General features: G+C 17.1%; 4 protein-coding genes across 4 annotated transcripts; 2 read left to right on the forward strand and 2 right to left on the reverse strand.

Moving 5' to 3' along the window:
• Window positions 1-850: 850 nt before the first annotated feature.
• Window positions 851-1933, forward strand: PADL01_0624000 (conserved Plasmodium protein, unknown function; the record flags this gene model as incomplete). The annotated part of the gene is made up of 2 exons (XM_028680978.1): window positions 851-1763; window positions 1866-1933. The coding sequence occupies 2 exons, from the start codon at window positions 851-853 to the stop codon at window positions 1931-1933; spliced, it is 981 nt and encodes a 326-aa protein (XP_028537402.1).
• A 655-nt stretch (window positions 1934-2588) lies between these two features.
• On the reverse strand, window positions 2589-7736 carry PADL01_0624100 (conserved Plasmodium protein, unknown function; the record flags this gene model as incomplete). Its single annotated transcript, XM_028680979.1, has 1 exon — window positions 2589-7736. The coding sequence occupies one exon, from the start codon at window positions 7734-7736 to the stop codon at window positions 2589-2591; it is 5148 nt and encodes a 1715-aa protein (XP_028537403.1).
• A 1895-nt stretch (window positions 7737-9631) lies between these two features.
• On the forward strand, window positions 9632-11727 carry PADL01_0624200 (oxidoreductase, short-chain dehydrogenase family, putative; the record flags this gene model as incomplete). Its single annotated transcript, XM_028680980.1, has 8 exons — window positions 9632-9732; window positions 9820-10031; window positions 10201-10330; window positions 10472-10584; window positions 10681-10847; window positions 10948-11075; window positions 11191-11343; window positions 11538-11727. 8 exons carry the CDS (start codon window positions 9632-9634, stop codon window positions 11725-11727), a joined length of 1194 nt encoding a protein of 397 aa, XP_028537404.1.
• A 442-nt stretch (window positions 11728-12169) lies between these two features.
• Window positions 12170-13399, reverse strand: PADL01_0624300 (conserved Plasmodium protein, unknown function; the record flags this gene model as incomplete). Its single annotated transcript, XM_028680982.1, has 1 exon — window positions 12170-13399. The coding sequence occupies one exon, from the start codon at window positions 13397-13399 to the stop codon at window positions 12170-12172; it is 1230 nt and encodes a 409-aa protein (XP_028537405.1).
• Window positions 13400-14523: the final 1124 nt, after the last annotated feature.

The raw sequence follows: 14523 nt of genomic DNA on the forward strand, positions 1-14523 counted from the left end.
AACATCTCTTTTTTCAATGTAATACGTAATCATATAAACAATTAAGTATTAATATTTTGCAACCAATAAGAAGCTCTAAAATGCTAAAATGTACTATTTCTGTCTAACAATTAAAGGAATAATATTAAATGTAAATATCATACTACTCTATTTGACTTTAAACAAAAAAAAAAAAAAAAAAAAATTTCCTGAACCGTTCAGAATTTTATTTGATATTATTAAAAAATAAGACAGCCAATATATTTTTTTAAAATATTACTAAATATTATAAATGGCTTTATGATATATATATATATATATTATATTTTTTTTTATGGTTGTTATCAAATAGCTATTTAAAAAAAAAAAAAAAAAAAAAAAAAAAAAATGTCTACATATAAAAAAATATTAAATTTTGTAATGGTAGATATAATCATATATAACAATAATGAAAAAGATATAAATAACATATATATTATCTTTAAAAAGAACAAAATGTAAAAAGAAAAATTAAGTGATTATATCAGTATATATAAAAATCATCAGATTTATTTTTATTGTGAACTTTTGCGTATGTATAAATTATAAAATATGAATATATTTTTATATGTTATTTCATAATTTTAATATATATACAAGCGAAAATTTGGGTTATATTATTCTTCCATATAATAATAAAAAAAAATATTGACAAAAATGAAATTTTCGAATAAAACGAATATATATTAAGAGAACATTTATCTATATTGATAAACTTAACATAAGGACAAATATATATAATAATAAATATAATATATATATATAAGGGAACAATTTAATAATAATATTCCATGTCGTTATTTTCCTATGTCCACTTTAAAATAATAATAACATGAGTAATATTATTTTAGAAAAAAAGGAACATTCGAAAAATTTTAAGAAATTCAAAAAGGTTGTAAAGAAGAATGCAAATGATAAGACTGAAAATGTTTATTCAAAGAAAGGATATAAATCAAAGGATGATATAAATTTAGTTAACCATATTAGCAATAGGAAAAAAAATAATATCATGAGTAAAATAAACAAAACAGCTTCAACAAAAATTTATATTAATAAAAAAGGTATTTCTAATAATGAAAATAGAAATAATGAATTAATTAAATATGCTACTGATATTATATCTTTATTTGATAATAATAAAGAGGAAGTAAGAAACGAAAGTGACAACAATTTGAATATAGTTTATAAAAATCATGAAGAAATTGGAGCTTTTTCAAATAAGAATATAAAGAATACATCAGAAACGTTAAATTGTTTCAATGAATCAAAACAGATAAATTCCTTTGAATTTTCTTTAGAAATAAATAATGAAAATAATTATCATTTATCAAAACATGTAAAGGAATTAATAAATTATACGAGTAACTCTGAGCCATATTTTAGTGACACCGAATTTATTTCTGAAAATAATAAAAGTAATAATAAATCAAATGAAAGAACGAAAAAGAAGAAAATGACAAAGTTCAAAGAAACGTTTAAAAACAAAAAATATAAAAAGGAAAAAGAAAATATAATTATTGATTATAATACAGATATTATATATAAAAATTTAGATAATTTAAAATCTTTATACCAAGGAGTACATGAATCAACATCTTTCTGTATGACGAAATTGATGAATAGTAGAATACATGTTCAGAAAAATATAGCAAAATATGATGATATCTTATCAGAACATAGTGAGAATATATTAAACAAATTTGATATCTTCATTGAAGAAGATGTGAAAGATGTTCATGAGTCCAGTAATAGAATAAAATGATAATAAAATAAAAATATATATATATATATATATATATATATATGTATATGTTTTTTTTTTTTTTTTTTTTTTTTTTTTTTGTTAGGATCTGTTTATATTGATCAAATATGCGAATGTTTTACTTACATTATGTCTATCACATTAACCAAATGATACAACATTATGAATTATATATGGATTGGGAATGAATAATTTAACTATTTACTTTTTTTTAATAGAAAAATATATTGTGATTTAATTTTTTTTTTTGAAGACAATATATATTCTTATAATTTTTTTTTCGTTCATTTTTGCAAAAATTACTGTGAATCGTTTTTAAAAGATACATATAATACTTATATATATTTATTTATTTTTATAATTTTTTTTCTATGCGTCTGAAATAAGCATTTAACATTTAAAAAAAAAATAAAAAACAAAATGACATGAAATAAATTAATTTGATATAAAATATAAGGTTTGTCCTTCTTGGACAATAAAAAAAAAAAAAAAAAAAAAGAATTTTATAAGTATAAAATTAACATGTCCACATAACAAAAAACAAAAACATAAATATGTATAATATATATATTTTATATATTTTTTTGTTTAAACAAGATATCAGATGAATACATAAATTAATATTATATCGACAATAAGAAAGTAATCATTTAATAATTACACACAAAAACAGTTATTTAATTTATTATTATCTTAACGAAATTATTTGAAACAAATGAATTAAAAATTAAAACGAAGATATATATATATATATATATATATATATATATATATATATATATATTATTTTAATAAAATTTTGACATTGCTATGCATAACCTTTGATAATATTAATTTTATTATTAATTTTATTAGACAAATTAGTAACATGGTTTTTATAAAACAAGGTGATTTCTTTGACCACTTCATGCTCTGAGTTCTGTAAGAATGAAGGGCAAACAGTTGCTTGCGAGGTATAATTCTCTAGAATATTTAACAAGGAATTTAATTTTTGATTTAAGGTTGTTAATAAATTAATTTGTGTATGGACTAAATTTTTGATATTATCATTATTATTGTGTGAAGTAATTTTTTTTTTATCCATATATATTGATTGTATTATTAATGAGAAGATGGTAATATTGTGAACAAGATAATTATAATGTTTAAATAAACAAGATAAATTAATAATCTGGTAGGAATTATCATTAGTTAATATCTTTTGATAATAATGTATGTTATTGAATAAATATATAAATATATCATTGTATAAGGATTGTATAGTGTTAACCGATTCATATATATCTTTGTCTTCTAATATTTCTAAGTACATATGTATAATGGCTAATGAGCATTTATAATACATACAAGAAATATATGTATATATATCATTATGAAAAGCAGCTTGTAAATTATCATGATTGTCTATGTATGGGTAGTATCCTAATTTTTCATTGAAGAGAAATGATTGGTTAAAATCATATTGATAGTTAGTTTTATTTTTGATGACTGTACATTTCTTTTTTTGATCTAATAAAAGATCTGAATATTCATATAAATCGTTATGACAATTATCATGATTATTATAATTAATATGATTATTACAACTATTATTATTATTATTAATGTGATTATTCATATTATTATTATTTTCATTTTTGTGATGATTATTACCTATAATATTGCTATAATTCATGTCCATATAATTATTAACATTAGTAATATTTTGTTTGGCATTAATAGGTAACAATTCTGTATTATTATCACTAGGTTCCTTTTCATATTCAGTCAATTCATAATAATAAATAATATATAACAAATAGGAATATGCACATTTTACTTTCTTAAGTTTTTTTTTTTTTATTTTATCCTCTTGGAATGTATTAAAATAATATGCCTTGTGAAATATATATGTAATTGTATTGAGTATAATAGAATTTATATATATCATTTGTATTGGATAATTAAAAAGATCAGTTAAGCAATTATCAAAAGGAGAATATTTTGAATATTGATTAAATTGATCATTATATTTATTCTGTCTAAAAATATATTTGTTTTTATAAATGTAATTATCTTTATCTAAGGATACGTATGTATTAGGATTTGTGTAAAAGTTGACTTCATGTGATTTTATTGAATAATCTGCATATTTTTTTAAATTTTCATATGAGACAATATCATCACTATTACATTCACATATTTTATTTTTATAATTTAATGAGTTATGAATTGTATAATCATTAGTATAGTCCTTATGAATATTTTTCATATGTTCATCATGTTGACAATGGAAATATTTGTCAGTACTAATTGATGGAATACCAAATAGATCAGTTATTTTTGTTATATTAGATACATGTTCGTGACTAGCTATTTGAACACTTCCTTTATTATTATAAAAGTTAGATAAGAATATCATAGGATATATAGTTTTTATATCTCTTATCATATGTACTCCACATACTTCTGAAGGTGTTAATACTTTAATTTTTTTCAAATATTGAAAATGATCAATATCATCTAATGATTCATATAATATATTATTAAAAAAGAATGTGTCAAAAGATTTATAAAAAGAAAAATGAAATGATGGAATATTATATTTCATTAAAACTACTTGATTATCTATAATTAAAAAATGATATTTATTTAATAACAATTTGGAATATAAATCTTTAAAAGGATATGTTTCATTTATATTATCATTATTTAATTTAATTAATAAATATAATGGGAAATTTTTATTTTCACCAAATATTATTTTTTGTATTATATTATCTTCTTTTAAAATTATTTTTTGTTTTGTGTATTTCATTTCTTCCTTGTTTGTTGGTTCATTTATATCAGTGTCTAATGTATCTTCATAACAATTACTATCATTATTAATTGAATTATCATTATTAGTTAAACTATCATTATTAGTTGAACTATAATTATTAGTTGAACTATAATTATTAGTTGAACTATAATTATTAGTTGAACTATAATTATTAGTTGGACTATCTTTATTATTTTGGTTATTTCTATCTTTTATAAGTTTTATTTGTGCATGGCCCTTAATTCCTTTATTATTATTAATAATATTATTGTTATAGTTCCCATTAATATTATTATTATTATTATTATATTCCTTTGATATTGGAAACTTAGTAACATGTTCAAGGTCACTTAAATAGAAATTTTTCAAACTGCTAAAAAGATGAAAATGGAAAACTCCTTTTTGTGCCTCAATTTGTTTTTTAAATAGATATATTAATTTTATATAATACATCATAATGTTAGATGAATTTAAAAAATAAGAATTAATAATTTCATTAATTTTAAATGAAGAATTATTCTGAAAACATTTCGGTATGGTATTTTTTAGAGTACTTTGTTGAACAGTATAATAATTTAATATATTTTTTAATATTTTATCTATATATGTATCATAATAAGAATAATAATATGTATGCATAAATAATATTGGTGAAAATGTTATGAGTTGTATATTTTTAATATTTAATTTTTCTGTAATCATTGAAAGATTAGAAAAGTTTCCTATAATATTATTTAGATATATTTTTAATACTAATACATTTATATATTCATTATTTAATACTGGTTTTTTTTTTTTTTCTTCATTATTATTTTTTGTTAATTTCATATTATATTGATGAGCATATTTTAATAAACTTAATGCAATCAAATAATATCCTCTATGTATTAATTTTATATCATGTGATATATTTTTTTTTTTTTTCTTTTCTATATCATTTGGTTCTGATAAAATATTATAAGAAAAATTATTTGACATTATATAATTATGATCAACATTATGGTTTATACTATACATACAATTCATATTGTTTATATTATTCATATTATTCATATCATTCACTTTATTCACATTATTTATATCATTTATATCATTCATATGATTGTTATTTATTCCTTCATTTGAATAATCAATTAAATTTAAAAAATCTTGCACACTTTTATATTCACTAATTTCCATCTTCATATCATGTATACCAAAAAATTTTGAAAACATAGTATAAATATTTTTATTAATACTTAAATGGTTGTTTGTTTTATATACATTGCATTTATCTAAATATAAAGCCATTTCCACTAATAAGGTAACCATATTATCATCTGTTATAATTACAACATTAGTTACTTCATAATATAAGGATAATAATCTATTGAATGATTTAGGTACATCATTTTTATATAATATATATAATAGCTTTTCAAAATTATATATTTGTTTATAATAGTTTAATATTTTTCTTTTACTATATTTAATTTCTTCTGTTTCTTTTGGAGATTGTGTTTGTGTATTTGTTTGTATATGATTATCATTTGATGATTTTATATTTTTTAATGCATGTTGAATTAATGAATAGACAATATTTCTCATACATGTTATAAAAATTATTAATATGGATACCATATCATCATTTAGAAAACTAATATAATTTTTGATATAATATAATAATTGATAATTTTCAGATTCTTTTAAAATAAATATAAATAAGAAATATAGAAATGCTTTAATGGTATTGATATTTTTATATATCAATGAAATATCTTCTTTATAATTCTTTATGTTATTATCTAACATATTTATTATATGAAAAAATTCTGATTCATTATATTGTATGTTTTTATTATAAGTTTCTTTATATTGATAATTTGATATTTTATTATATACATTTTTATATATGGAAAGTATATCATCTATAATTTCTTGTATTATATCATCCATATAATAATGATAATTATGATCATGATTATTAATATGTTCATGATTATTATTATGATCATGATTATTAATATGTTCATGATTATTATTATGATCATGATTATTATCATTCATATTATTCATATTATTATTATTTTTTATATTCATATTATTATCATTGTTGTAATGAATGGTACCATTTTGTGTTTGGATTATATTCTTCCAAAAATCTGATATATCCATAGGAATAAATTTTGTACTTGTTTTATTTTTAATATATGTATTAATAAAACACTTTTTACAAAATTCTATATACATTAAATCATTTTTTTTATAATTATGAAATATATTATTTTCATTTTTTTGATAAGCTAAATGATGTATTATCATCTCATCTTGTTTATTTAATAAATGAATAACAATATCCATGTATAAAATATAATAATCTGTATTTTCTGGTATTTGTTTAATTAAATATGTTATTATATCTATACACTTATCCAATTGATTAAATATTAGATAGGTATATAATTTATATATACTATATTGTAATGGATGTAATAAATAATCATTTTTATGAGCATATTCACTTATGTCTAAACATTCTTGAAACTTTCTTCTTTTTATATTTAAAAAAAATAATATTAAAAAAAAAGAAAAATTTTCAATAATTTTATCAGTATTTAAACACTGATAATTTTTTAAAAAATTTAAACATAAATTATAAACATTAATATTATTATCTGCATTATTCATATATAATAATAAACTATTATATAATAAATATTTACTATCATTTGTACTTTTATATAATTTTAAACATATTTGATTACCTCTTTTATAAAAACAATTATTTAAACAATAATCAAACAAATTTTTTAATATCCTTTCTGAATCCATTTTATTTTTATTTACACATTTTAAATTAGTATTATTATTTTTATTAACTTCCACCTTTTTTAATACATCTTCATATATATCTATTAATTTTACTTCTTCATTTATATTACTATATATATTTACTAATATATAAAACATATTTTCATCTAATTCATCAGAATCTATATTGTTTAGAATGTTTTTACATTCTTTTATTTCATTTAAATACGAATGTAGTAAACATTTTAATAATAAGTAAACTCTTTCATTTTTTTTACTCTTAAGTCCTACATTTATTAATTTCTCGCACTTTTTAAAGGATTTCTCATCCATCAAATTTAATATTTCCAACGTCTTGGAATTCATGCTATGTACATAAAATTTGTTATTAAAAGGATATGTATATCTACATATATATAAATATATATATATGTATAATATATATTTATATATTCATAATATTTATAATGTTTATATGGTTTCTCAAAAATATAACACATATAACATTAAAAACACAATATAAATATTAAAAATATATATACATAAAAAGAAATTTTATCTCTTTAATTATATAGATATTGTATGAATAAATAAATAATAAAAATATATATATATATTATATTTATAACAATATTTATAAATGGGGAGAAAATTAAAAAGTTAAATTTTCTTTTTGTATTTTATTATTCTTTTTTTTTTTTTTTTTTTTTTTTTATATATTAAAACTTTTACTCAAAGTAGAAAATAAGATTCAATAATATATTAAATAATTCAAAAGGAGAGCCATTAAAAATATGATAATAAATAAAATCATTAGATATAATTATATATATATTATAACATTATTAGAAACAAAAAATATATATATGTAATATATATAATATATATTAGAATAATTTTATTAATATTTTAAAACTAATAAATATATAAGAAAATATATATAAGAAATATATAAAATAATATTAACAAAAAAAAAAAAAAAAGAGAAAAAAAAAATACTGGAAAATAAAAAGAGATGAAACAAAAAAAAAAAAAAAAAAAAAAAAAAAAGAAGAGAAAAGATAGAAACAAAACAAAATTAAACTAAAAATAAGAACAAAAACAATGAAAACATTTCTATATAATAAAATTTAGTATATATATTTTTTTTACAAAAAAAAAAAAAAAATTATTTATAAAAATAGGCCTACAAATATGAATTATCAATAACATAGGATTATTTTTGACTTCAAAAAAAAATTATACATATTATATATATATATAATATATATGTAAAATTAATATTATATATATAGTATATTATATATATAGTATATATATATATATATATTATATATGTTCCACTATATTAATATTACATATATACATATAGGAGATAAAAATTAATAACATGTAAAAATATATAAAAGAAATATAAAAAAAAAATATAATAAAAAATATCACAAAAAAAAATATGATAAAAAATATGAAAAATAATATGACAAAAAAACAAAAAAAACAATGTAGTTAATTATAGAAAACATGATAAAGTGACATTTTTAAAATGAATTTAAATACAACAAAAATATTAAAAAAATGAAAATACAAATAAAACAAAAATATTTTATCATGTGGAAACATACAACTACAAATAAAAATTATTCTTAAAATAAAAATTACTGTGACAAAAAGGAAAAATAAAATAAATATTTTTTATGAAATGGAAATATAAAAAACAAATATGTTGAGAAATAAGAACGAATAATAAATAAATAAATAAATAAGCACATATAAATTAATTATATTAATAAATATATTTATAATAACATTATGTGTGCAAAAAATATATGAAATATAAAAAATATAATAAAATAATAACTGTACTACATTCCGTACAACGTTTATTCATCTTTTTTCTTTTTTTCTTTTCTTTTCTTTTTTTTTTTTTTTTTTTTTGTATATTTTTGATTTCATCACTTTTGTCAATCTTTGGTATATTTATTTTTTATTTTTTTTATTTTTTGGTAAGCTTCCCATTATTATGTTCTTAAAATATTTATTTTTAAACATTATTTAATATGTAAAACAATAGAGCATGGGCTTTTATTTATTTTTTATTTTTTATTATTTTATTTTTTTTCTTTTACTGTTTTAAATTGTTGAGAAAAATTTAGGGACATATATAAACAATATAATTATATGAATTTGTTTTTCTAATTTTTCGTTTTTAAATTTTATGTTAAGTAATTAAATATATACATATATATATTTTTTCTTAAAGTATGCAAATAAAGAATAAATCAATATCCTTTGTTGGTGTTATGCTTACTGACCCTTCATTTAGAAGGTTTATAATTTTTTGTATAATATCAGCTATTATTTGGTAATACATAAATATAAATATAAATATAAATATAAATATATATATATATATATATATTTATTTATTTATTTTTTTATCTTCGAATAGGTTTATTCCGCTTTATAATGTATATGTGTATTTATTTTTAAACAACTATAGACATCACTTAACTGTTCATCACAAAATATATGAATACCTAACAAATGGAATTCTTATAATTACATTTTATTTTATGTTCAGACAAAAAAATATTGGGGGAACAGTAAAAGATGTTTTAAAAAATAAAAACAAGTTAAGAGGAAAAGTTGTAATAATAACGGGTTAAAAAAAAAAAAAAAAGGAAAAAATATATTAGTTTTTACTTTAAAATAAATAATCTTATATTAATGATTTGCTCATTCGATTGGATAACCATATAATTTAAAAAAATCAAAAAAAAAAAAGATATGTATATATATATATATATATATATATATTGAATTAATTCAGGGGGATATAAAGGAATTGGTCTTGCTGCAGTTATAGAATATGTGAAATATGGGTGTGAAATTATTCTAGCCTGTAGATGTAGTAAACGTATGGAAGAACTTCGAAAGGATTTATTATCAAAATATCCAGAGTAGGAATAATAAAACACACATAATACATACATACATATATATATATATATATATATATATATATATATATATATATTTATTTATTTATTCATTTATATAATAGTGTTTCCATTTCTTTGTTTGTTTCTTTTTTTTACTAGTGCTAAAATAAATTCTGTTCAATTAGATTTATCAAGTTATGAAAGTATCGAAAAATGTGCAAATAACATATTAAAAAAATTTCCTAAAATTGATATTATAGTAAATAATGCAGGTAATAATAATTAACATATATATATATTTATATTTATATGTATTATTATTTGCCTTATTTTACAACATATAATATATATTAATCCCTATTATATAGGAACGTTAAATCAAACCCTTGAATATATTAATGGGTTAGAATATACATTTTTTGTTAACTATTTTGGTCACTTTTATTTAATTCATTTATTGTATAAAAGAATTTTAGCTTGTGACACTTTAATTATAAACATGAGTAGCATAGCACATGCTATGCTGAATGACAAGGTTAGTTTTTATATATATTTAGTTGTATATACTTAAAATAAATTGACAGTATGAAAAATGAAATATATATATTTATTTTATTTAATATTATATTAATTAGGATGTGAAATATGATTTTATTTTTGAGAGAAAATCAAAAACTGATACCAATTCAAATTTATTATATAGACGTGAATATAATTTTTCTAAACTATGTATGCTTTATTACACCCAACAATTGCAAATCAGGTATCATCATTATTATGTATATATATATATATATATATATATTATAATAAATAATTACAAAAAGAAATTTTTTTTTTTCTTTTACATACATATATTAAAATATATATTTATATAGATTAGAGAAGGAATCAACTAAAGCATGTACAGTGTCTATAAATCCAGGATTAGTAAAAACAGATTTATTTCGAAATGAACAATGTTGGTTTAGGTCTTTATGTAAAAATGTACTTTTTGTAAAAACACCCTTACAAGGTGCACAAAGTATATTGTAAGTTTTTTTTTTTTTTTTTTTTTTTTTTTTTTTTTTTTATTCATTAGAGATTATATATAAATAGAAAGGAAAAGAGAATATATTCTGCTTATATTATACACATAGTTCACATATATATATATATATATATATATATATATATATATATATCATTTATATATTATTTTATGTTTATTTTGTTTTCCCTTTAGATATGTGAGTTTGCTAAATCGTGACCAGCTAGCTAAAGGGTCATATTATTCAGATTGCAAAACAGATTATGTCCGATCGTATGCAAAGGATCTAAAAAAATCCGAGGTAATTATTATATATATATATATATATATATATATATATATATATATATTTATTTATTTATTTATATTTATATCATATAAATAAAAACAGTATTATATTTTAACACATAATGAATAAATATTTATGCACAAATAAAAAATACGGCAAATGTGTTTTATGAGTTAATAAAAACAAGAATATGTATAAATATTTTTTTGTGCTTTTTGTTATATGATTATACATATAATTTAAAAGGAAAAAAAAAATAAAGCGTATACATACACCAACAAAAAAAAAAAAAAAAAAAAAAAAAAAAAAAAAAAAATATACTTAAATATATGCACATATATATATATATATATATGTGTGTGCCCATACGCATCTGCATTATAATTTTATTATTTTCCTTTATAGGAATTGTGGGCTATTTCTGAAAAAATTTTAAAGGATAGGTGACCTTATAGATGGATAAAAAATAAACGAGAACATGTATATGTTATAATATATATTACTTATTTTTATTTATATCTGTTATTTTCATTTAATTTTATTTTAAATAATTATTTAAATAATAATTCATTGCATAGTTTAATATAAAATTGTAATAAAATTGAATGGTGTCTTTAGAATTTGTCAAAATATTTTGCTCATCAAAACTAACAGTTGCAGCATTAAAAAGGATATAATGATTTTCGTTCATATTAATGTTATTTGTATTATATTGATCAGTATATGTATTATTATTATTATGAATATTTTGCGTTACATTTTGAAATGATGTATACTCTTTAAAGTTTATAAATGTATGCATATTATTAATATTATCATATTCATTGGTATGAGTATTTTGTCGAGTATTTAAAAAGAATTGTTTATAATCTATATATTTGATAACATAAATAAACTGGCCCTCTATATTAACTGTATTAATGATTGGAATAAAATTAATAAATAGTCTTTTAAAGAAACCAACTAATTCATTATTTTTTATTTGAATAAATAAATCGAAATTGGTATTTTCAATTTGATTAATTATTATATTTTTATTTTGGTCATATTTATCTAATAGGTATATATCATCTGTTTTGAATTTATCATTATTATATGTACTAAGATTTTCACACTCATTTATTTGTATATCATTATTATTATTATTATGTTCTTGTTGTTGTTGTTGCTGTTGTATTAATATTTCATTTGATCCTTTTTTTTTATTTGCACATGATAGATGTTTATATAATTCTTCAAAATTTTCTATACATCTATACCATCTTGAATCGAAATCATAAAAACATAATGGAAACAATAATATAGACAAATGAACATTTATAACATTACAAATATGATCATATATATATGGTGTATATTCATATACATATATATTTATAAATATATTCCATTTGTGATTTTTATTTATATTTATATTATTAATTTTATTTTCAAATATATAATCATACAAATTATATATTATATTATTCATATATAAATTATTTAATGATTCATCATTATAATTTATTTTTATATTCAGAATTTTATTTTTATTATTATTTATGTCACTCCTATAATTATCTTCAGTCACTTCATTATTATCTATATTATTATTACTTTCATTTATGAATTCATTTTCATCTATTATTTGTTCATCCTGTATATTATTTTCATCATAATTAATTGTTAAGGTTAAATTTGAAATTAATATATTTTTTTCACATACATAATAAATATTATTTTCTAAATTATTGTCGTCCCTTGTGATATTCAACTTAATCTTTTTCATTTTTTTTTTATATGATATATAAAAATAATTAAATTAAGGACTTACGAAAAAAAATAAACATATTATTATTACAAATAATGCTAATTATAACAAATTAATCTATATAAAGTATAATAACATTTTTTTTTTTTTTTTTTATAAAATTATATATTTCTTCTCAAAATTGATTTGTATGTATAATTACATATGAGTGTTATATATAAAAGGGATCATCATATAAGTATTTATGTAAATTTTATTTAGTTTAATGGTCGTTATAATAAAATTATAAGTATCTTTAAATATAAAATATATTATATATAAATAAATAAATAAATAAATATATATATATATATTATTATTATGTTGTAAAAAAAAAAAAAAAATGAAGATTCATGATATTGAAATAATAATATTACATATATATATATTGTAACATAGAAGTACAAATTTTGTATGATACAGCGACTATTTTTTTATATATATTTTTTTTTAATATCTTAAAAATAGATAGCTTACAATTAAAAAAATAATAAAAAAAAAAAAAAAAAAAGAAATTCCATATGTAAATAAAGTTATGTACCTTTAAAATTAATATAATTATTTTTATTCAATAAATCTATAATTATTCTTTTTTTCTTTTTTATGAAATAGAAATATTTTCCATGTAATAAAATGAAGTCTCAATTAATTAACAAATTTGGAAAAGCCATATTATTTTACATAAAATATAAAAAGATACTTATATAATATATATATTTAATTGACACTTAAAAAAATGAATAAATCAATAAAATGTTAAAAATATATATATATATATATATATATATATATATTTTTAATAAAATAAATTAATTCATAGGTATTATAATAGAATGTAGGAAAAAATATGTTACAGACATATTGCTGTTTATTGTTGTTTATTTATACATATTAAATAAATGATAAATTTTTTCATGTTATTTATAGAACAAAATATATATGAATTAAATTTTGTAAGAGTAATAATTAAAATGAAAATATGGAAAATATTATATATATATATATATATATATATATATATACTTACATATGTGATGAATTTTTAATAAGATTACATATGATTATTATTGTGTATATAAATACAAGTATGTACTATAATATAT

The sequence above is a fragment of the Plasmodium sp. gorilla clade G2 genome, assembly GCF_900097015.1.
Source record: "Plasmodium sp. gorilla clade G2 genome assembly, chromosome: 6".
Classification (NCBI taxonomy): Eukaryota; Apicomplexa; class Aconoidasida; order Haemosporida; family Plasmodiidae; genus Plasmodium; species Plasmodium adleri (nom. inval.).